General features: G+C 47.2%; 1 protein-coding gene across 12 annotated transcripts in view; it reads right to left on the bottom strand.

Annotated features, from left to right (window-relative positions):
- The window catches only part of AFDN (afadin, adherens junction formation factor), a 438,519-nt gene that overhangs the window by 119,989 nt on the left and 295,102 nt on the right, over positions 1–23,428 (bottom strand). For all 12 annotated transcript variants that reach the window (XM_082249807.1, XM_082249808.1, XM_082249806.1 and 9 more), the window contains one exon: positions 14,010–14,198. In XM_082249807.1, the coding sequence (XP_082105933.1) occupies positions 14,010–14,198 (189 nt within the window). The remainder of the gene's footprint in view (positions 1–14,009; positions 14,199–23,428) is intronic.

Below are 23,428 nucleotides of genomic sequence, written 5' to 3'. Positions count from 1 at the left end.
GACTTCTCAGTCGGCTACCGGCTCTTTAGTAAGGATGGGCTGCACCTTAATGGGAACGGTACAGCTCTTTTGGGGAGAAAGATGGCCACCAAGTTGGAGGGGCTTTTAAACTAGGAGACGGGGGGAGGGCTCAGAAGTAGAGTCAGTCAGGTGGGAGCAAAGGACTGAAGGCAGTTGTAGAGTCAGCAGCGACAATAGGTCCATAACGTCAATTGGCAGGTCTGTGCGGAAAAACCTCAGACCAAACAGGAAGAAACATAACCACCAATCACGTTTAACTTCCGTAAAACTAAGAGGGGTATATGCTAATGCCAGGAGCCTAGCTAATAAAATGGATGAGTTGGAAATGTTAGTACATGAGGATGACATAGACCTTGTGGGAATAACGGAGACTTGGTTCGACCCCTCACATGACTGGCTGGCCAATATCCAAGGGTATTCGGTGTACCGGAAGGACAGGGTAGGAAAAAGAGGGGGAGGGGTATGTCTCTATGCCAAGAACAATGTAAAGGTGATAGAGAGGAGTGACATTACAGAAGGGATGACCATGGATTTAGAATCTGTGTAGGTAGAACTCCATAGGGAAGGAGAAAAGTAATTGTGGGGGTTTGCTATAGGCCACCTAAACAAGGGGAGGAGGTAGAGCTGGAATTTTTAGCACTATTGGGTAAAGTGGCAAAACTGGGATCAGTCATCATATTGGGGGACTTCAATTATCCCGACATTGACTGGGAAGAGGGGACTGCACACTCACAGAAGGCCCGTCTATTCACGGAAACCTTACAGGATAATTACACGTCAGAGTTGGTGGACTCTCCGACTAGAGAAAACTCAGTCCTGGATCTATTGATCACTAATGACCCAGACCTAATCTCAGAGGTAGGAGTCCAGGACTACCTGGGCTCTAGCGATCACAGGATTATCACATTTAGTGTAAATAACAATATAACAAGGCAAGTGGGGAACATAAGAACCCTAAACTTCAGAAGGGCAAACTTTCCAAAATTGTACTCATTGATGGAAAGGGTAAACTGGGACCAAACCCTGGGATCACTGACCACAGAGGAAAAATGGGAATGCTTTAGGAACATATTAAGCAAATGCATCTTGCAGTGCATTCCTATGGGAAATAAATTTAGAAGAGACAAAGCCAAACCTGGCTGGCTAAACCGTAGCGTTAAAAAACTTATTAGGGGAAAAAAATTGGCCTTCAAGAAATATAAATCAGAGGGCAAAGTATCGGCTTTCGAGCAATACAAGGATGCAAATAAGAAAAGTAAACACGAAATCAAGATGGCTAAAATCAACTTTGAGAGACAAATCGCGGAGGATAGTAAAAAAAACCCAAAGAAATTCTTTAAATATATCAACAGCAAAAAAACTAGGGCAGAGCATATTGCACACATAATTAACGATGATGGGAGGATGGTTACAGAGGACACTGAAAAAGCAACCGTGCTGAATGCTTTTTTCTCGTCAGTCTTTACGCAGGAATCTGAGGGGTACACTGACCATGACTGTATGGTTAGTAGTAATACACAGGACTTGCCACTATGGCTAACAGAGGGTGAAATCAGGGAAAGGCTGGATAAACTTAACACAAACAAATCACCAGGCCCGGATGGCGTACATCCTAGAGTACTCAAGGAACTCAGTAAGGTTATATCTAGACCACTGTTCCTGATCTTTGCTGACAGTATTAGGACAGGAGATGTACCAGGGGATTGGAGGAAAGCTAACGTAATTCCGATATTCAAAAAGGGGCAGAGACATATCCCGGGAAATTATAGGCCTGTCAGTTTGACATCAATAGTATGTAAACTTCTGGAGGGGATGATAAGACACTATATCGTAGAGTTTGCAACAACATCAGCAGTAATCAGCACGGGTTTACAAATGGGCGTTCTTGTCAAACCAATCTCTTAACATTCTACGAGGTGGTGAGCTGTGAGCTAGATAGGGGCAGACCAGTGGATGTGGTGTACTTGGATTTCGCTAAGGTGTTTGATACAGTTCCCCACAAGCGCTTAATTTATAAAATAAGGTCTGCAGGTATCGACAGCAGGGTTTGCTCTTGGATACGGAACTGGCTAAAAGGGCGTGTCCAAAGGGTGGTAATAAACAGCGCATACTCAGACTGGTCTGAGGTAGTAAGCGGGGTCCCCCAAGGCTCAGTCCTGGGACCAACCTTGTTCAATTTATTCATAAACAGCATTGAGGTCAGGATCAGTAGTTCGATATCAGTTTTTGCAGATGACACAAACTTGGCCAGGGCAATAACTGCACAGCATGAAGCAGATATCCTACAGAATGACCTGGACAAAATAACGGAGTGGGCAACGACATGGCAAATGAGGTTTAATGTGGAGAAGTGTAAGGCTTTGCACTTTGGGACTAAAAACATAAAAACACAATACACGTTAGGAGGGGAACCCTTGGGGGAATCAAAAATGGAGAAAGATCTGGGAGTCTTGGTTGATGATAGATTAGGCAATAGCATGCAATGTCAAGCGGCAGCTGCCAAAACCAGCAGAATATTAGCATGCATAAAGGAAGGGATGTATTCCAGAGATAAGACTATAATCCTTCCACTTTATAAAACTCTGGTCCCACCGCATCTGGAGTATTCTGTCCAGTTCTGGTCGCCAGTCCTCAGGAGGGATGTGCTGGAGCTGGAGAGAGTCCAGAGAAGGGCAACTAAACTGATTAGGCGATTGGAGGACCTTAATTATGAAGAGCGTCTGCAATAGCTTGATTTATTCTAACTGGAGAAGAGACGCCTGAGGGGGGACATGATAGCTATTTTTAAATATCTTAATGGGGATCTCAGCTTAGAAAAAAAGCTGTTCAGTCGAAGGGATTGCATGAGGACTCGAGGGCATACAATGCGATTAGAGGAGAATCGTTTTAACCTCAGGCAACGTGGGGGGTTCTTTACTGTTAGCGCTACAAGATTGTGGAATTCTCTACCACAAGAGGTGGTTTCTGTGGGAAGTATGGTGGCTTTCAAAAGACTCTTAGACGTACATCTCAAGGATTAGAACATTCAGGGCTATGTGAGATGATTTCAGCCACACACACCTATACAGGTTGAACTGGATGGACTATTGTCTTTATTCAACCTCACCTACTATGTAACCTTGTATAATTTGGTAAAAGTGTGCACAGACAACCAAGTCGCCATTTTACACACCTGAGCAACAGAAGCCTGATGGCGAAAAAAAAGCCCAAGAGGCAGGACAAACAAGGAATCAGATGTCCGAAAAGACCCCGTGGCTGAAAGGTAAACCCTGATCGCCCGAATCACATCCAGTGAATGCAAAGCAAATTCCTCGGGATGCTTGGGCTTAGCGCAGAGCGAAGGCAAAACAATATCTTAATTGAAGTGGAAAGCAGACATCACCTTAGGGAGAAAAGACTAATTAGGTCATAGAACAACCTGATCCCTATAAACGATCAGACAAAAGAAGGTGAACGGCAGGACGGAGCCGCCAACTCAGACACTCTGCGAGCAGAAGTGATAGCCACCAAAAAGGCAACCTTCTGAGACAACAAAGGCAGAGATATCTCCCTAATATTTTCAAAGGGGGCCATCGAAGAACGGACAACACCCAATTCAGATCCCATGGCGACAAAGGGGATCTCCTAGGCGGAGCCAGGTAACGCATCCCTTCAATAAAGGTGTGGATCAAGAGTATTAGACACTAAGGGATGTTGGAAATAAATGGCTAAGGCCGTCACCTGACCTTTAATCATACCTAAAGCCAAGCGTTGCTCAACTCCCTTCTGCAAGAAGGCGAAGACCCTCGCCACCGAAAACGAGCGAGGATGCAACTTTAATGACTCACACCAGGCAATATTCACCTTCCAAGTACAATGATAAATCACCCTGGAAGTAGCCTTTCTAGCTCTCATCAAGGTAAAAATCACAGAATCCGAGAGGTCTCTGTCTCTCAACACCTGGCCTTCAACAGCCACGCCGTTAAAGCCAGCGACTGTAAAGTAGGATGGAAGATTGGCCCTTGAGACAGCAGATCCTCTCTCAGAGGCAGCCGCCAGGGAGGCTCGACAACCATTATTATCAGGTCTGCGTACCAAGACCAGTGAGGCCAGTCTGGGGCCACCAGAAACACCGGCACCTTTTCCACCACCAACTTGCGGAGGAACCTTGACAAGAGCTGTATCGGAGGAAAGGCAGAAATTAGCAGATATCGGTTCCAAGGCATCACCATTGCATCTGTAGCATTAGCCAGAGGGTCTCGATCCCTGGCCACAAACCGCTCTTCCATGGGGCACACAGGAGACCAACATCCGGATGCAGGGACTATCACCCCTGATCCAGAATTTGACGACTCAGGTAATCCGCCTGCCAATTCTCCACACCTGGAATGCGAACAGCGGAGAGAGCCAGAACATGTGCCTCAGCCCAAATCATGATCTCGGCCACTTTCCTGGCCGCCCAGACACTCTTGGTGCCCCCCTGAATGATGTAAGCCAATGGAGCAGGCAGAGTTAGATCACCCTTAGCTCCCGGACATTGATCGGTAAGGATGATTCCTCTGGTGACCACGTTCCCTGGACACAAAGAGTGTCCAGCACTCCACCCCAGCCCAACAGGCTTGCATCCGTGGTGACCACCGTCCACAACAGCAGCAGAAAGGACCTTAGCGTGGGCAAAATAAGCCACCAAGAGAGCTCCAACCTCGTGAGATGGCTTAGACATATCATGCTGTCAAAGGACTGTGGGTCCTTGTCCCACTTGACAAGAATCTGTTTGTAGAGGTCTTGTGTGAAATTGAGCAAATGGGACCGCCTCGAAAGTCGAGACCAACAGCCCCAAGGACCTCATACACGTCCGCAGGGAGGAGAGATCGTTGTCCATTAACAACCGATCTCGCCCTGCAAAGTTTTTCCTCTGGGAGAAAGACCCTCGCCTGAGAGGAGTCTAAGATCATGCCCAGGTAGTTCAGGCGCACTGACGGAGTCAGCGCAGACTTCTCTAAGTTGATGGTCCACCCCAAACTCCTGAAGTGTCTGAACCATGTATGCCAGGGTTGCCCAACAGGGCGACATGAGAGCTTGCCCTCAACAGGAGATCGTCCAGACAGCCGAGGAGCGCAATCCCCTTTCTGCGTAGCAAAGCCAGCACCGGGGCCCAAACCTTGGAGCGGAAGCTAGACCAAAGGGTAATGCCACAAATGGAAAATGTTCCTCCGCCACAGCGAAACGGAGACACCGCAGATGACCCTCATAAAGAGGTATGTGCAGATACGCATCAGTTACAGCTATGGAGGCCAGAAAGTCCCCCCATCCAAACTCCTGCACGCGCACAAAGCGGTGCAGTGATCTGAGGTCCAGAATTGGACTCACCTTGCCCTCCTTTCTGGGCACTGTGAACAGGTGTGAATAAAAACCACAGTAGATTTGTTCTGGAAACAGGGTGATCCACCTTATTTAAGAATGAGTCGGGGGCGTGGCTGAACTGTTCATGTGAGCGGACGTGTCTCGAGCCGGCTCCGATATCCTGATTGCTATTACCCTGTTGATTGGACCCCAACACCCGCTAACATTGCCCGACTGCTCCGCACCCGAGTCTGCTTTGCTCCGGTGACCGTTCCGAACTCCCGGCTGCCCCGATCCGCCATCACAAGGAGGAAGGAGGACGGCGCATCCACTGCTAAGCAGGCCCAAGATGGTGGTGGCCAGCTTCCACAACGAGCGGGCCGTGACAAACCACCTACTGCCATAGCTAAACTTGTGAAGTTTGCTCGGGACCCTGCGAAGCATAAACCTGTCTCCTCCCCACCAGCCTCTTTAACGGATCCCCGGACTCCTGCCTCACCGCCCTTGGTAGCGATGTCTCCGCATCCAGAAAGCCCGGCCGGATCTTCTCAGGGGATCGCAGTGAGTACACCATCGGGGAGTGCAGCGAGCACAGCTTTGTTGGAGGATGCTTCTCAGGCTACCCACACTATCCAAGATGTTTTAACGGCGGTGCACACATCTGGAACTTCCCTCTCTGAACTGTCAATAGAAGTTAAGAGCATAAAGGAGGGCCTGCTGTACATCAGGCAGGACATGCAGAAGATGAGGGAACGGACTACGGCCCTGGAGGGCCGGGTGCGTGCAGTGGAGGATGATTTACCCCCCCTAATTCAAGATGTTCGCATGAACTCCTCGGGGGTCTCTGAAGCGATGAACAGATTGGAAGATATGGAGAATCGGCTGCGCCGCAGAAATCTGCGCCTAGTGGGCATCCCTGAGAAATCCGAGGGCAAGGCGCCGGTGGACTTTATTGAACAGTGGTTGCTTTCTACATTTGGGAAAGACAATCTCTCCCCATTCTTTTCTGTGGAAAGAGCACATAGGGTGCCCTTTAGGGCTCCTCCACCAGGGGGCCCTGATCGGCCGTTTCTATTGAAGCTGCTTCATTACAAGGACAGAGACATTATCCTGAAACTTGCCCGGCAGCAGCCTTGCATGGAGATTCAGGGTGCTAGGATTTCCATATATCCTGACTTCTCGGCAGCTTTGCAGAAACAGAGGGCAAGATTTAATGAAGTCAAGAAGCGTCTGCGTGCCATCCCTTTGGTGTATTCCATGATGTACCCGGCTAAACTTCGCGTAGTAGCGAATGGAACGGTTCACTTCTTTCTTTGAGAATCCCACTTCTGCCACTAACTGGCTGGACCGCCAGGAACGGCATCTTAGAGCTGCAGCGGAATGATTACTTCTACAAGCAAGTCTGGGACTACTTGTGCTGATTGGGTCTACTAATCCCCTGTTGGGAGCCACAGAGCCGTGATCTACTTGGAATATTATGGTTCTATTGTTTTCTCACCTTCTGGAGCCCGTGGAAGGGAAGTTCCGGGTCTCTATGTTTGTCCGAGTTCGGGCCCTCTTCTCCTACCCCCTCGCCCTACTGGGGCTTGATGACTGTTCCCTGCGGGGCATGGGTGGCTGTAGCTCTCCTGGCTACACTCCACCACGTTTTTTTTGTTACTGTTTTTTGCTGTGTGTTTTTGGTTTTTGTTTTTTTGTCTGGTCCTTTTTACGGTGAATTCCCCTATGGTGATCTACCTGCATATACTGAACCTTGTGCTACTTGTACCAACTCTTGTGTCCTTCAGCCATCTCTACGGTTGCTCCTTGACAGACTCCCCCCCCCCCTGGGACTCCGCCCACCGTCCCCTTGGTGGCTCCACCTGCCACACTCCCGCATTGCAACTTTACCATGGCTGCCATTAATGACTCTCTGCTCTCCTGGAATGTGAGGGGACTTGGGGACTCTAGTAAGCGCACTGCTGCGATGACCCTGCTGTCGCACCACGGTCCTGCACTGGTGTGCCTGCAGGAAACTCACCTTACCTCGGACACAGCCGGCGGTCTCCGCTCTAGGCGGTTTCCGGTTCGGTTTCATTCTTTTCACAGCCAATACTCCAGGGGAGTCTCTATTTTAATCTCGGCCACTACCAAATTTGAATCTCTGGACTCACTGGAGGACTCTCAGGGCAGATTTATCTTTTTGGTTGGAATGTGGAATGCCTTTAAATGTATTATAGCAAATGTATATTTCCCCCCCCCCCCGCATTTTCTTTTGAGGTGCTAGAGTGTCTGTCTCGGTTTATTGGGAAGCACCCTCAAGTGCCGGTGTTAGTGATGGGTGATTTTAATAATGTTCTTGACCCGACCCTGGATGTCCATAAAAGGTTCTGCCCCTGAGGTTCCAGAATGCCCACTCCCTTTGCTAGATTTATGGGGTAGCTGGGTCTTGTGGATCTTTGGCGCAGTAAACATCCGCTTGAGGCCGGATTTTCCTGCCACTCCTTGTCCCACTCCACATTATCCCGCATTGACCTAGCCTTTGGCACGGACTTAGCTCATGCCCTTACTCCGGCAGTTACATATCTGGCTAGGGGCTTGTCGGATCACTCCCCACTCCAGCTCCATCTTAGGTTTCCGGGGAGCAGGTTGCCTATGCATTGGAAGTTGAACCCGTTTTGGCTTCCACTGTTCCCGGATCATGCCTCCTTTACTACCCAGTTGGCACACTTTTTTACTGACAACAGGCACTCTGCAGCTCCTGGGATTGTATGGGACACTATGAAAGCGTTTCTACGTGGTTTATGCATTAAGGAGGTGTCGACTATTAAATCTAATAGCAGGCGCTGGGCGCGGGATGCTGGTGAGGCGGTACTTCGTGCCGAGCGTGATTACTTGACTTCCCCCATGTCCGACTCGGAGGGCCGCTGGTTGGAAGCGCAGCGCTTCTTTCGTTCTGTACAAAAACAGCAGGCGGACCACAAGCGTTTCTTCACTTCTCAGGCTTTGAGGAGGGGGGAGAAAACCGGTCACATGCTTGCTCTGATTTCCAGGGCTCAGCATCCACTGTCCATAATCCATCGGTTGGTTCTTCCTACAACTCGGGAGGTCACTGACACTGCGAACGTTTTGCAGGGATTCAGGTCGTTTGAGGATCTGTACTCCTCCAAGGTGTCCTATGACCCGGAAGATCTGCGGACCTTCCTTGGGGAACTTCAGCTACCGCAGGTATCAGCACGGGATCGGGATATGCTGGACTCCCCCATCCAGTTGGAGGAACTCCAGGAGGCTCTGGCTTCATCCCCTAATGCTAAGGCGCCGGGGACAGATGGGATACCTATTGAGTTGTATAAGGCCTTTGGTGGGGTATTGTTGCCTGAGTTACTTACCGTTCTACAGGCCTCTTGTGAGGTGGGGGAGCTCCCACGATCTATGTATGAGGCAGTGGTGGTTGTTCTCTTGAAGCCCAGGAAGGATCCGACTCGTCCTGAATCTTCTAGACCGATCTCTTTATTGCCCACTGACTTGAAATTACTAGCCAAGGTGTTGGCCACTCGCCTGTCTAAAGTTATTGCTAAGTTTGTTCTAGGGGACCAGTTGGGATTTATACCGGGCAGGTCCACAGCTACCAACATTTGTAGATCATATTTGAATATGCAGGTGCCCCCGGATAATTGTGGTCATAGAGCAATACTATCACTTGACGCTGCTAAAGCATTCGATAGCGTGGAATGGCAGTATCTGTGGGCGGCCCTTGAGAGTTTTGGCCTAGGACCTCCTTTATTAAATGGATAATCCGGAGACAGGCCGTAGGTGCAGCATACAGTAATTTTAACAACTCACTTTCGCAGTCGTTTCCACTGCGCAGGGGCACTAGGCAGGGGTGCCCGTTGTCCCCCCTGCTGTTTGCCCTGGCGGTGGAACCTCTGGCGGCGGCTGTGAGGGCCGACCCGGCTATTATGGGCTTTCGGCGGGGGAGAGAGAAGACAAAATTGCATTGTACGCTGATGACTCACTCTTATTTCTAGGTGACACCTCGGGTTCTCTGATTGCATTAATGCACCTGATTGGTAGATTTGGATCCTTCTCGGGTTTCCAGATAAATTGGGACAAGTCTGTCTTGCTGCCGCTGGACCCCCTTGGGGTTGCATTGCCCCCGGTGGCGTCGCAGATTATGGTGGTGAACCAGTTCCGCTAAGTAGGGGTGGTGATCCACCCTGATCTGGGGAAGTATATCAAGCTCAATGTTCTCCCCTTGTTGCATAGGTTTCGAGATAAGTTGGCTAGCTGGGTCAGGTTGCCTCTGTCGGTGGTTGGCAGGTGCAACCTGATCAAGATGATCTGGAGCCCGCAATTACTATATGTCTTGCATAACGCACCGGTATGGATCCCCATACACGTGTTTAAGCAATTCAACACGGTCTACCGTGCGCTCATTTGGAGGAAGCAATCTCCTAGAATTCGCTTAGAGACTTTACAGGAGGCCAAGGATAGTGGTGGTTTGGCCGTTCCGAACCCCTACTATTACTTTTTGTCGTCTCAGCTACAACATATCACTGGTTGGTTGCTGGACGACGCCGATGATCCTGTCAGGCGGATCCTTGAGACTCGTTTGGCAGGTGGGACACTTGTCGAGGCATTAGAAGCAGGTGCCCTACGAGGCTCTCCTGGCTGCCCCACCCTCATGCTTCTTGACAGGGTTTGGCAGAGAGCTAAGAAACATTTTACTTATGATGGATTCTCGAAGTACTCTCGTATCCTAAATAATGCTAATTATCCTGAACTTGATAAGTTGTGGAGCTCTCTGAGATGGGATGGCTACGGTATACACTTTATTTACCAGTTGTACAGGGGGGGTGTTCTTAAGGATTTCCAGTCTCTACGTGCCGAGTTCGGACTACCCAACTCCCTCTTTTTTCAGTACCTGCAGTTACGTCACGCTATTAACTCCCAGACTAAAGTCTCCTCCTGGGGTCTGTGCCATCCAGTTATCCTTCTTAACTTGGTGAACACCACGATTAGGAAGGGGCACATTTCCTCACTTTATACGGCCTTTATGGGACAAATTTCGAGAGCTATGTCATTTAAATGCAGGGAGTCATGGGCTGAGGATCTGGGTCCCATCTCCGCGGAGGAGTGGACCAGCATTCTGGATAATATACCTAGGGTCTCTTTATCCTCCTCGCAGAGACTCACACAACTTTTTATTTTACACCGTACATACAGGACTCCGCAGCGCTTGCATAGCTGGCAGAGGAGGGATTCTCCCTTCTGCCCCGGATGCAAGGTCCACACGGGCACTCTACTACATATGCTTTGGCGCTGCCCGAAGTTACATCGCTATTGGCATGGGGTTATCCGTACCATTAATGATATCTGGAAATTGAATCTGTCTGTGGAACCAAAATTGTGTATCCTGGGATGGCTGGATGAAGAGCTCTATCCTCCTGAGGTACACACTGCGATCCTCAGAGTTCTCTTTATTGCTAGAAAGTTGATAGCCCGGCGATGGATCTCTGCCCAGGCACCTTCACATGCTGCCTGGATTGAGGAGGTTAAGGTGCTTCTGAATAGGGAGCATCTTACCTATAAACACAGAGGGAATGTACTGAAATTTGATCGCATTTGGAGCCCATGGTTGGACGTTCCAGGCCTAGCTCCCCTTCATTTAGTGTCCAATAGAATTATGGGAGGGGTTCTATCCTCAGCGTAGCGTGGCTGCGGACCAAGTGCTTCTACCTGGGTTAGCCCGAGGGGGGTCTCCCACGATGACTACCACATCTCCTTTATGGTTGTTAATAGGACACTCTCTGTATCACGCGCCCATTGGGTTGCTCACCGGAATTCACATGTTCTGTTTTTTTTTTTTTTTGACGGAGGCATCTCTCCCCAGAATTTGGAGCTTGGTGTATTTTGTATAGAGAATAAGGATATTGCTGCATGACCTTGTTCTTTAGCTATGTTTCTGTGCACTTACAAACACGTCGGCGGCTCTGCTGACGAATATGCTTATTCTACACTTTACTGCTTAGGTTCCTGCATTGTAGAGGCTTCTTCGTCTGTTTTTTGGTTTTGTTTTGTATTGTATGTGAACAATTTCAATAAAAATTATCTGATTAAAAAAAAAAAGAATGAGTCAGCAAAGGGATAACGGTGTTTAAAGTGCTTTTGCACAACTAGCACGTGCTTAATGCGCCATTGCTCATTCACCATATTGTGAAAGTTTTCAGGACAAGGGAACACCTGACCCGACTTCTGGGTTTTTGTGGGAGCCAAAAACTACCCGCTGACCTGACTGTGTGGGCTCAAAATCCATTTTCAATGTTTCCCTTACTGAAAGAATCAGTGCTTCCACCTTAGCGCGTTCCCGCACTGCAGCCGAGGAGGACATATCCTCCTGACCATCTGACTGCGAGGACAGAGATCCCTCAGGGATGGGATTGTCCGTGGTGACCATATCAGGCTCTGAAGCAGAGGACTGAGAAGGCAGTGGCCGTGTCTGGGTAGCGACTTGTTTTATCACAAAGTCCACCTTGGACGCCAGATTTTTCAAAGCTGAAGACAGAGACATGGGAGACTGTGATCTGGATAGTCCAGGATAAGCTCTAATAAAGTCTAAGGGGGGATTTTTACCTTGCGACTCCATTTTGCAAATTTCAGAAAAAAAAGAGTGCACTGCCCCTTTAAATCGCGGTCCGCACCGCTATACCGCGCTGCATCCAGAGTCCCCCTTAAAGGCTGGCAGGAGCAAAAGTGTACCCAAAGAATACCCAAATGAACAAAATCCCTTACTTTATCACCTCTGAGAAGCTGCTCTGTAGTGTAATCTCCAGCATGAAAACGTCTGACAGGAAGTGACATATCACCACTAGAGGCCGCACACAGAGAGAGCCTATGCCCACACCTAAAATGGTGGTCAGGACCCAGGCATGAGGCCACCATGGGAATCCACCTAAAGGACCTCCCAGGACAAGGTAACATTAAACCCCCCCAGGTGTCAGACGCTGACTATAGCGCCCCCCGCGGGAGCAGGGAGGGCAGGGCCTGTCCCGATAGGCCTGGGGGAGCTTTCAGAGAAACACATCCCTGTTATCCCCAGGAGTGGGCACACATCTCCCCCTCAGAGGTCGGTTTCAGGGACACGGGGGGCGTTGCATCACTCGCCATACCATGGATCGGATGGGCTCCGCTCCAAAGCAGCTCGCCTCCCACCCTGAGTGGGGGTGCTGCCAGCCAAAAAGAGGTAAGCTGTGACTCAGGGCATTCCAGGTCTATGCGTCCCGGCGAGGCATCCGCTCACAGGCTCACCCCCATCCTCCGGGGCTCTATTGTGGCGAGGCTTGGGCGGACCACAACCTGCTGGCGCTCGTTGGCCAGGCTGGGAGACCGTAAAGATCTAGATTATCCAGTGCGAAACCTCAGCGCAGCTGTCACTTGTCGTTCGCCAGGAAGATCCCCTGACACTAGCTAGCGATAGTGAGTAAAGATAAACAAACATTCTTAAAAATAAAAACTGAGACCAGAGTCCCAGCAGGAAACCTAGGTCCTACTCTTTATTTAGGCAGCAAGAAACTGATTTGAGAGCACAGTGTGTCTGGGGTTATGTCGTGAGGGACAGCCCCTAAAGGTGTGTCGAGTGAAAAGCTTTCACTGCCTAGTCTACTCCTGTAGATGGCGCATAACCCAATAGTGAAGAAGCATTGAGAGCTGCGTCTGTCAAAGGATGATCGAGAAAAGCCCTTTTCTGTCTGTAGCAAACATGGAAATAAAACTATCAATCTGAAAGCAAGGCAACTAGCATTTTCAAAATAAGTGGTGGAAAAAAAGATGGTGTCCTGCATAATTTCTTTTACACTACCAAAGATCAGCATGAAAGGCAAAATAGTTTTTTTTTTTATATAAATATATTCAAATGTAAAAGAGGAGGATATCTTGATAGCAATCTTATCAATATATAATAATGTTAAATATACAGTATATTAATGTTAAAATTATGTATAGTTTGTAGTTATATATGGATTTGGGGCAGTCATATTTGCCCATTACAAATGCAGGATTCCCCTACTGTTTAATGGTTGCTGCTCCTTCATACAATGTATGTCCAGGGTGTGGCTGGCAGCTCAAAAGTTTTTATGGTTGTGCAGGTTCTTTAAATTTGCATGTTTATATGATCTGAGAATGCAGACCATATTGAAGGACAAGTATAGTTTGCGCTTTCTACTGTTCATATTATGTGGGAACCCCACTAGTACTGCAAAGTAATGCATTTAATGCAAATTACTTACAGTATAGACTTTTTGGGCTGACTAACTTGTATTGTTCTAAAAACAATCCTGCCCATATGCACCTTACTTTTGTGATGTACAAGTTGATGGCTTTCATTTTACTGAAAGCTAATGAACAGTGTATTAAAAACAACCCAAAGCTTGCTGGGAAAAACAATTTGAGTAGCTAAATGTTGCTTAGTTAAGTCTATTGTCCAACAAACCTGCCTAATATGTGCTTTAATGATGACTGCTTTGCTTTTTCCTGAAGCCTACTGAAATTAAATTGTGTAAACAGGAGACATTTAATTAAAGCAGTTTGTACCAGACTGCAAGCTAGCTAATACAGATGATGATTCTTTTAACACGTTGCTGAAAAGTCTATTGAGGACCTGTTCTGAGTTTGTACTAATTAAACCTTACTTGCTACATTGGGGCTGGAACGATGGTCGGCCCGATTCTTCATTAGCCGGTCATCCCCAGGTAGTTTCTTTGGTTCCGAGTATTCTGGCCAAGGCATTTGGGGACTTTCTGGAGACCCATTCTGAGCAGTGTTATTATAAAGCTCAAACCCTTCACTCTTTGGTCTAGGTTTCCCTGAGCCACGGCGATCTAAAATGACATTAAAAGTACAGAGGATTGTTTCAGGCAGTCCGTTTCCATAAAACGAACTAAAGGTATTAAAATGCAAGTTTTAGGACCCCTTAGATCCTTAAACTGTATACAAGTTAACTCTACTGTTTTATACAATACAACAGAAAAGGATCTTAAAAGGTCCTGAAAATTTGCATCTTTAATAACTTAGTGTGATTTTAAATGTTCAAATTCAAAAACAAAACACATTGCTATTACAACAGCTGATATTAAAAATTGAAAGTGTATGCTGTGACCTTAGAAATAATTTAGGACTAACTGCAGTTAACATTTCTATAAGGTTTTCATTCCTTTTCTGATCCCACTGGGGAGATATTCACTTACCTTCTTCTTCAATAACACCAGCATAAGAAAATAAGAAATGGAGGAGAGGGGGAAGCTGGTCATTGGGAGGCAGGACAGACAAAAAACACATTTTAAATGGAATGAGGAACTTCTCATTGCTTTTGTTGCTATGTCCGCTATGCAGAGATTTTCTAGCATTTCGTTCCCAATTTGGTAGCAATAAGAACCTAACCGTGGCTCTAAAGCATTGTACACACGATCAGATTATCGGACAAATTTTCTTTAGTTTTTTGTTGCATGCTAGTCTCATATGGAAAGGGAAGAGGTTACTTTCATACGAAAATTCTCGTACGACAGAATTCAACTTCAGAAGTGATGTCATGTGTTGAATTGTTTTTTTCGGACGAAAACTGTACTAATTAAACGAAAAACAGACATTGTGTTCACATACGATAAAAATGTTATAGCCTGAATTTTGTAATCGGCTGTCGAAAGCACTATACTATCGATCTGAAAATCGGCAGATCGTTTGTTGGACAAAATTTTACTTCCGATTTTCTTATCTTGTGTGCGGGCCTCAACTCTCCACTACTGTACCAAAAACAAAATAAAATATTTCACCGGAAGATAGTCTTTAAAGCAGTATTAAACCCTATAGCAAACATTTCTTATATTGCATCTTACCAATTCTTAGATATATGTCTGCATTAGGCTTCTTTCTAGGCTTTCTTTTCTCTGCTTTCACCTGGTGATCTGGCCAGTAAGTTTGTTTTCAACAGAACAAGCTGCCCTGCAGATCTAGCAATTACAGGGTTGACACAAACCATTTAACACTGACAGAGGTGCTTATGATATTTTTTTTTTATTTTTATTTTTTAAAACCTTTATCCCAAAAGGAAAAGGGTTTCTATAACTGCCTAAAAAGTGTTAGATGGAATTTGGCTTCACTTTGTTTAATGTATTTAGATCTACTAGTACATCCAACTCTATCCTATCCCCAGACTGACAATGTTGCTCTCCAAAAAGGTATCTCTGTTGCTCCATTATCCAGAATGTAGACAGTCTAAAACAGGAGGTATGTTACAGGCCAAATCACTAGGTGAAAACATGTGGAAAAAGTTTAAAAAAGAAAACTAATGTAGCCACCACATCTAATGATTGGTAAGCTGCAATGTCTTACATTTTTTGGTTTGGGGTTTAATACCACTTAAATTTTGAATGGGCTTAAACTTTGGTAATCCAGGGACAGGATTAATGATTACCACAACGGGACTACATATAAGCAATAAAGTTAGCTTAGTCAATTTCGTTATTTTAAATATCAGTCAAAATAAAAATTAAGCATGTTAAAAAGCACCGTCAATCTGTAATAAAGAGATGTGTAAAAATGGATGTGAAGAAAATTATTACACTATGAAAAAAAAAAAAAAAAAAAAGCAGTACAAAAAAGGATCATGAGTACTCATTGTGTCATTTGAGATTCAGATTTGAGATTTTGTTCATTACACAGTCTGTCTAGTTCAACCAATAGAAAACACAAATACATAGAACACATAGAACACATATATACACAATCCTAAACCCACAGTTGATCTGGAGGAAGGCAAAAAAAACCCCTATATAAAACGCATGATCTAATTTGTTCAAGCAGGGGAAAAATAGTATTCCTTATTGATAGCCCAGAAGGCATTCCGATATTCCCTGGATCAACAATCTCTGGTGTTATTACCTATAAATATTAATTGTGCTCCTTGCTAGACTATATTAAATGGGATAAAATACTAGGAACAAGGAAAACTGAGGAAAAAATAGGAGTGCTTGAAGAGCATACTAAATAAAAGGTATTGGCTAGTGCATGCCAATGGGAAATAAGTTTAAAAGAGCTAAAATCAATTCTGGGTGGCAATACTCTAAAGTTAAAATGCATATAAAAGCAAAAGATAAGGCCTTTAAAAAATACAAGCCAGAGGGGTCATTGTCAGCCTTAAAATAATACAAAGAATGCAATAAGAAATGTAAGAGCGCAATCAGGGCAGCTAAAATAGACAATGAAAGGCACATAGCGGAGGAGAGTAAAAAAAAAAAAAACAAGAAATTCTTCTTTAGAGCGTAACTCCACTTTTGTTGAGAAAAAAAAAATGTTCCCCCTGTGGGTAATCTATGTACTTGTACATTGCAGAGATTTTAACAAACTGTGTTGCAGATTCCTACCCTTTGTAATTTTGAAGAAATCCCTGTTTGTTTCTCACCGGCCACTCATTCAGTCTTGACCAATGGGTATTGACCTCTTATCCATAGGAGCAAGCTAGGCATAAGACTTGTTAAAAAAAAGTAATTTACATAGACACACCTATAGGGGCTGTCATACTGGTCCAATACCCCCCTGCTATCAGCATTCCCAACTCAGCATTCCCAACTCAGTTTGGTAGCAAGCAGTTAAAGTCCAAAAGAACCCCAATAGAGGGGCCGGGGGCGGCGACTGTCAGAGGACTCAGAGAAAGGAATTTTACGGTAAGATTTTACAAAAATTTAGTTTTCTCTTATGTCCTCTGACAGTCGCCGCCCACTCATTCAGACTTCACCAATGGGATGTCCCAAAGCAGTGTAGACATGAGGGGTGGGAAGCGCAACCGTCACATAGGCAACGCAGCACCCAGGTCAGAGAAAGGAACCTTATCTGAGCAGAAAAGGTAAAAACTCTGGGTAACAAAAAAGCTCAACTGGAGCAAACAACCCAGGAGACAAATAATCAAAGGGGGAGAAAAAACAACCCCAACAGGCAGGGACAGGCAATGGCCTGACCCCATCAAGGCACTGCCACACACAGAACTTTGCGGCCAAAGGAGGCATCTGCTGATGCCAAAACATCAAGTTTGTAGAATTTGGAAAAGGTGTGCACGGACGACCAAGTCCCTGCCTTGCACACCTGGGCCACCGAAGCCTGATGCCGGAAGGCCCATGACGCACTCACCGCCCTGGTAGAGTACGCCTTGACAGGGAAAGGCGGAACCCGTTCCCTAATTGAATAGGCCTGCACAATCGTCTGTCTGATCCATTTTGAAATGGTCGCTGCAGACGCAGCCATACCCTTCCGAGAGCCCTCGGGAAGGATGAAGAGAGAATCCGACTTCCTAAAGGATTCAGTAGACGACAGGTACACCCTGATCGCCCGGACCACATCCAAGGAGTGCAGAGCAAACTCCTTAGGATGCTTAGGATTCGCACACAGCGAAGGCAAGACAATATCTTCGTTAAGGTGAAAATCCAAAACCACCTTAGGAAGAAAAGATTGGTTAGGTCACAGGACCACCTTATCCCTATGAACCACCAGGTAGGGGGAGTGGCAGGACAGAGCCGCCAGCTCCGTCACTCTGCGAACAGACGTGATAGCCACCAGAAAGGCAATCTTTTTTGACAGCACAGGCAGAGGAATCTTCCTGATGTTTTCAAAGGGAGGACGTTGCAAGACGGACAGGACCAAGTTCAGGTCCCAAGGAGGCAAAGGCGCTCTCCTAGGAGAAGCCAAATGACACACCCCCTGAAGAGAGGTGCGTATCAAAGAGTTAGACGCCAAGGGGTGCTGGAAAAGAACGGCCAGTGCTGACAACTGACCTTTGATCATGGTCAGCGCAAGACGCTGGTCCACACCAGTTTGTAGGAAGGAAAGCACCCTCGCCACCGAAAAGGAGCGAGGATGTCAGCCCCTGGACTCACACCAGGCAAAAATAAGCCTTCCAGGTACGATAATAGATCTTACCAGACAAAGCCTTCCTAGCCTTAAGCAGGGTAGGGATGACCTCCGAAGAGAGACCTCGATCTCTCAGGACCTGGCTTTCAACAGCCACGCCGTTCAAGCCAGCGAATGTAAAGCAGGATGGAATATCGGCCCCTGAGACAGCAGATCGTCTCGTAACGGGAGTCGTCAGGGAGGCTCGACGACCAGTTGCATGATGTCCGTGTACCAAGACCGGCATGGCCAGGCCACCAGAATCACCAACTTCGGTTCCGAGACGAACCTGCGAAGGAACCTGGACAACAACTGAATTGGGGGGAAAGCATAAATCAGACGATACGGATGCCAAGGCACCACCAGCGCATCCGAGGCATCTGCCAGAGGATCGCGCGTTCTTGCCACGAACCTTCCCACCTTGTTGTTTAGCCGGGACGCGAACAGATCCACATCCGGGGATCCCCATCTCGCACACAGCATTTGAAACACCTCCGGGTGCAGGGACCATTCCCCCTGGTCCAGGGTCTGGCGGCTCAGATAATCGGCCTGCCAATTCTCTACATCCGGAATGTGAACTGCCGAAATCGCCGGGACATGTGTCTCGGCCCAAGACAGAATTTTGGTCACTTCCTGGGCCGCCCGGGCACTCCTGGTGCCCCCTTGGTGGTTGATGTAGGCCACTACAGTGGCATTGTCCGTCTGCACCCGTACAGGGAGGCCCCGAAGATGATCCGACCAATGGAGCAGGCACAGCCTGATCGCTCGCAATTCCAAAATGTTTATCGGCAGGGAGGATTCCTCCTCCGACCAAGTGCCCTGGGCAGACAGAGTGCCCAGAACGCCACTCCAGCCCGACAGGCTGGCATCCGTGGTTACCACTGTCCACAACAACGGCCGGAAGGACTTCCCCTCCGCTACGGCCGGAGACTGGAGCCACCACAGAAGATTCTCTCTGGTCAGGCGACTCAAAGATACCCTCAGGTCCAAGGAAGTCTGTCCCATCTGGCCAGTATCTCCGCCTGGAGAGACCGCGTGTGAAACTGAGCAAACGGTATCGCCTCGAAGGCAGACACCATCAACCCCAGGGACCGCATACAGGTCCTGAGCGATGAGGATTGGTTGTCTCTGAGGGACCTGACCTCGTCCTGTAGGGTCTGGAGCTTGTCCTCCGGTAGAAACAGCTTTGCTTGGGCAGAGTCCAGGACCATCCCCAGGTAGGGGAGACGAACCGAAGGAGACAAAGTCGACTTCTGGACGTTGATGGTCCACCCGAACTCCTGGAGCGTCTGAACCGTAGTGGAAAGATCGCGCAGCAGGCTCTGACTGGCACTCGACCTTAACAGGAGATCGTCCAGATATCCCAAGATCGCAATGCCCTGTGCCCGTAACAGGGCCAAAACAGGAGCCAGCACTTTGGTAAACACCCTTGGAGCCGAAGCGAGACCGAAAGGTAACGCCACAAACTGATAGTGTGCCTCCGCGATTGCGAATAGGAGGTACCTCTGATGACCCTCGAATATGGGGATGTGTAAATACGCATCCTTGAGGTCGATGGAAGCCAGGAAATCTCCTGGGCTCAGGGGGGCTACCACCGAGCGGAGCGATTCCATGTGGAATTTTTGAACGCGCACGAAGCGGTTCAGAGCTTTCAAGTCCGGAATTGGACGCACCTTGCCCTCCTTTCTGGGCACAGTGAACAGATTCGAGTAAAACCCCCAAAATCTGTCCCGATGTGGCACCGGGACGAGCACCCCCTAGGCGAGAAGATCCTGAACCGCCCGATGAAGATCTTGCAAACGATCTGAAAGCACGAACAGGACCCCTGGTTTGGTTTAAAGGAAGGGCCCCGCTTACCGTGGAAGAACTTACCCTTCGGATTCTGGGGCAGCAGAGTGCTCTTGCCCCCAGTGACTCCTTTAACCAATTCGTCCAGGGATTCCCCAAAAAGACGAATCCCCGCATAAGGGATGTCAGACACCGTCTTCCTGGAAGTCTGGTCAGCCGACCAGCTCTTCAGCCAAACCAGGTGACGGTTAAGCACCGCGACAGCAGACAGGCGTGCGGCTAAAGGGGCCTCATCTAAGGCCGCGTCACACAGGTACATAACCGCCTATTTAATCTGGTCCACCATCTCCAAAGTAGTAGGGGGGGCAGAGTCAGCCACGAGGGTGCGCCTAAGCACCTTGGTCCAATCTGCCACAGCCTGAGACACCATGACGGAGGCAAAAATAGGTTTCAGCAAGGAACCCGTCACCATATAGGCGTGGCGGGCGAGGGATTCCAACCGCCTATCCGTAGGGTCCCTGAACACCGGAGAATCCTCAGTGGGTACCAGTGGGGTCCTGTTCATCTGGACACCGTGTGATCCACCTTAGGGGCCACAGACCAGCGCGAATCCGTAGGAGACGCAAAGGGGTAACGGAGTTGAAACCGTTTAGGTACCACAAAATTGCGCTTCAAATTGCGCCATTGTTCATTCACGTCTCGTGAAACTCAGCGGGGCAAGGAAACACCTGCGCCGCTTTTTGGGATCTGCGGGTCCCAAAAGAGGACCGCTTACCCAGAGGGTTGAGCTCATCCTCCAAATGTAGTGTATCTTTCACAGCAGTAATCAGCGCAGACATAGCAGCGCGTTCTCTGGCCGTCCCAGGGGGGGAATCATCCCCCTCCTCGTCCTCCGCCTCCCCTTCAGACTGGGAGGAAGGAGACCCCTCCAGGGGTACACTATCTACGGCAACCATGTCAGACTCAGAATAAGAAGAGTGAGAAAACCTAGGCCTTTTCCTAGAATCCCGTTCAGCCATCAAAAGATCCACCTTGGACGCTAAAGTCGCAAGTGCAGCAGTAAGTGCAGATGATTCAGAGGAGCTTGAATCATCCACCAAAGCAGGGGAAAATTTGCTGTCCTGGGACTCCATAAAAAAACCCATTTCAGTACCCTGATCCTTCTTCTATGCAGCCATGATGTTGGAATTGATGCAGTATGTGCTCTGGCATGGTCATGTTGGAAAAATGCAAGGTCTTCCCTAAAAGAGACAACATCTGGATGGGAGCATATGTTGTTCTAGAACTTGGATATACCTTTCAGCATTGATGGTGCTTTTCCAGATGTTTAAGCTGCCCATGCCACCCCATAGAATCAGAGATGCAGGATTCTGAACTGAGCGCTGATAGCAACTTGGGTTGTCCTTGTCCTCTTTCGTCCGGGTGACATGGCATCCCAGTTTTCCAAAAGAACTTCAAATTTTGATTCGTCTTACCACGGAACAGTTTTCCACAGTTCATTTTAAATGAGCCCAGAGAAAACACCTGCGCTTCTGGATCATGTTTAGATATGGCTTCTTTTTTGGCCTATAGTATTTAGGCCGGCAACGGTGAATGGCACGGCGGATTGTGTTCACCGACAATGTTTTCTGGAAGTATTTCTGAGCCCATGTTGTGATTTCCATTACAGTTCCTGTATGTGATGCAGTACCCTCTAAAGGCCCGAAGATCACGGGCATCTAGTATGGTTTTCCGGCCTTGACCTTTACGCACAGAGATTGTTCCAGATTCTCTGAATCTTTGGATGATATTATGCACTATAGATGATGATAACTTCAAACTCTTTGCAATTTTTCTCTGAGAAACTCCTTTCTATTGCTCCACTATTGTTCGCCGCAGCATTGAGGTAATTGGTGATCCTCTGCCCATCTTGACTTCTAAGAGACACTGCCACTCTGAGAGGCTCTTTTTATACCCAATCATTTTGCCAATTGACCTAATAAGTTGCAAATTGGTCCTCCAGCTGTTCCTTATATGTACACTTAACTTTTCCGGCCTCTTATTGCTACCTGTCCCAACTTTTTAGGAATGTGTAGCTCTCATGAAATCCAAAATGAGCCAATATTTGGCATGACATTTCAAAATGTCTCACTTTCAACATTTGATATGATATCTATCTATATTATATTGTGAATAAAATATAAATGTATGAGATATGTAAATTAGTCCATTCCTTTTTTACTCACAATTTGTACAGTGTCCCAAGTTTTTGGAATTGGGTTTGTAGTTCTTCAGGAAGCCCATTCCACATTTTCACAGCTCGTGGTGAAGAAGTCTTTCAGCATGTGCAGATACATGGACACGGGAGTAAAAAAGGCCATGCTTTTACGGATTTGAAATAGGATGCATTGTTGTCTATGGAACCATGCACACAGCTGAGTAAAGATCAGTAATACAGTGTTGCGTACAGAACTGTATACTATATCCACCAGGCATCTCTTTGTCTAAGTTTTTGCTTAGGTTCTCAAAGAAAAAGCAGATTTGTGTGACAACTTTGATCTTTTGTGCATCCGGGCTGTTTAACCTCTTGCCGACCGCCCACCATAGTATTACTGCGGCAGGGCGGCTCGGCTTCACAAAATCACGTAATACTACGTGACTCCATGCACATGGTCTGTGTTTTGACACAGCAGGCGGCGATTGCCACCGGCCCTCCCACGATCGTCCGATAAACTGATAGAAGACCCGCCTGCTTGTGTAAACTGTAAGATGGGCAGGGAGAGATCAGGAGTTTCAGCTGAAACCACAATCTCTCTATGCCTGTCTCAAAACCCCCCCCCCCCCCCACAGTCAGCAAGCATATTTAGGCACACATTTATACAGTAACAGTGCATATTATTTATCACTGGTTACTGTATTAATGTCACTGGTCCCAAAAAAGTGTAAAAAATGTCAGTTAGGGGTCCGATCTGTCACCTGCAATGGCGCAGTGCCCGCAAAAAACGCTGATCGCTGCCATTGCTAATAAAATCAAAAAAAATAAATAAAAATTCCAAAAATCTATCCTGTAGTTTGTAAACGTTATAACTTTTGTGCAAACCATTTAAAATACGATTTTTGGGATTTTTTTTTTACCATAAATATGTAGCAGAATACAAATTGGCCTAAACTAATTAAAAAAATTAGATTTAAAGGTTTTTATTGGGAATGTTTTATAGCAGAAAGTAAAAAATATGGCGTTTTTTCAAAATTGTAGCTCTTTTTTTGTTTATAGCGTAAAATCTAAAAACCGCAAAGGTGATCAAATACTACCAAAAGAGAGCTCTATTTGTGGGGAAAAAAAAGGACATCAATTGTATTTGGGTACAGCGTCGCACGGCCGCGCAATTTTTCGTTAAAGTAACTCAGT

The sequence above is a fragment of the Pelophylax lessonae genome, assembly GCF_965119305.1.
Source record: "Pelophylax lessonae genome assembly, chromosome: 3".
NCBI classification, from domain to species: Eukaryota; Metazoa; Chordata; class Amphibia; order Anura; family Ranidae; genus Pelophylax; species Pelophylax lessonae.
This window is presented reverse-complemented; position numbering and strand designations above follow the sequence as displayed.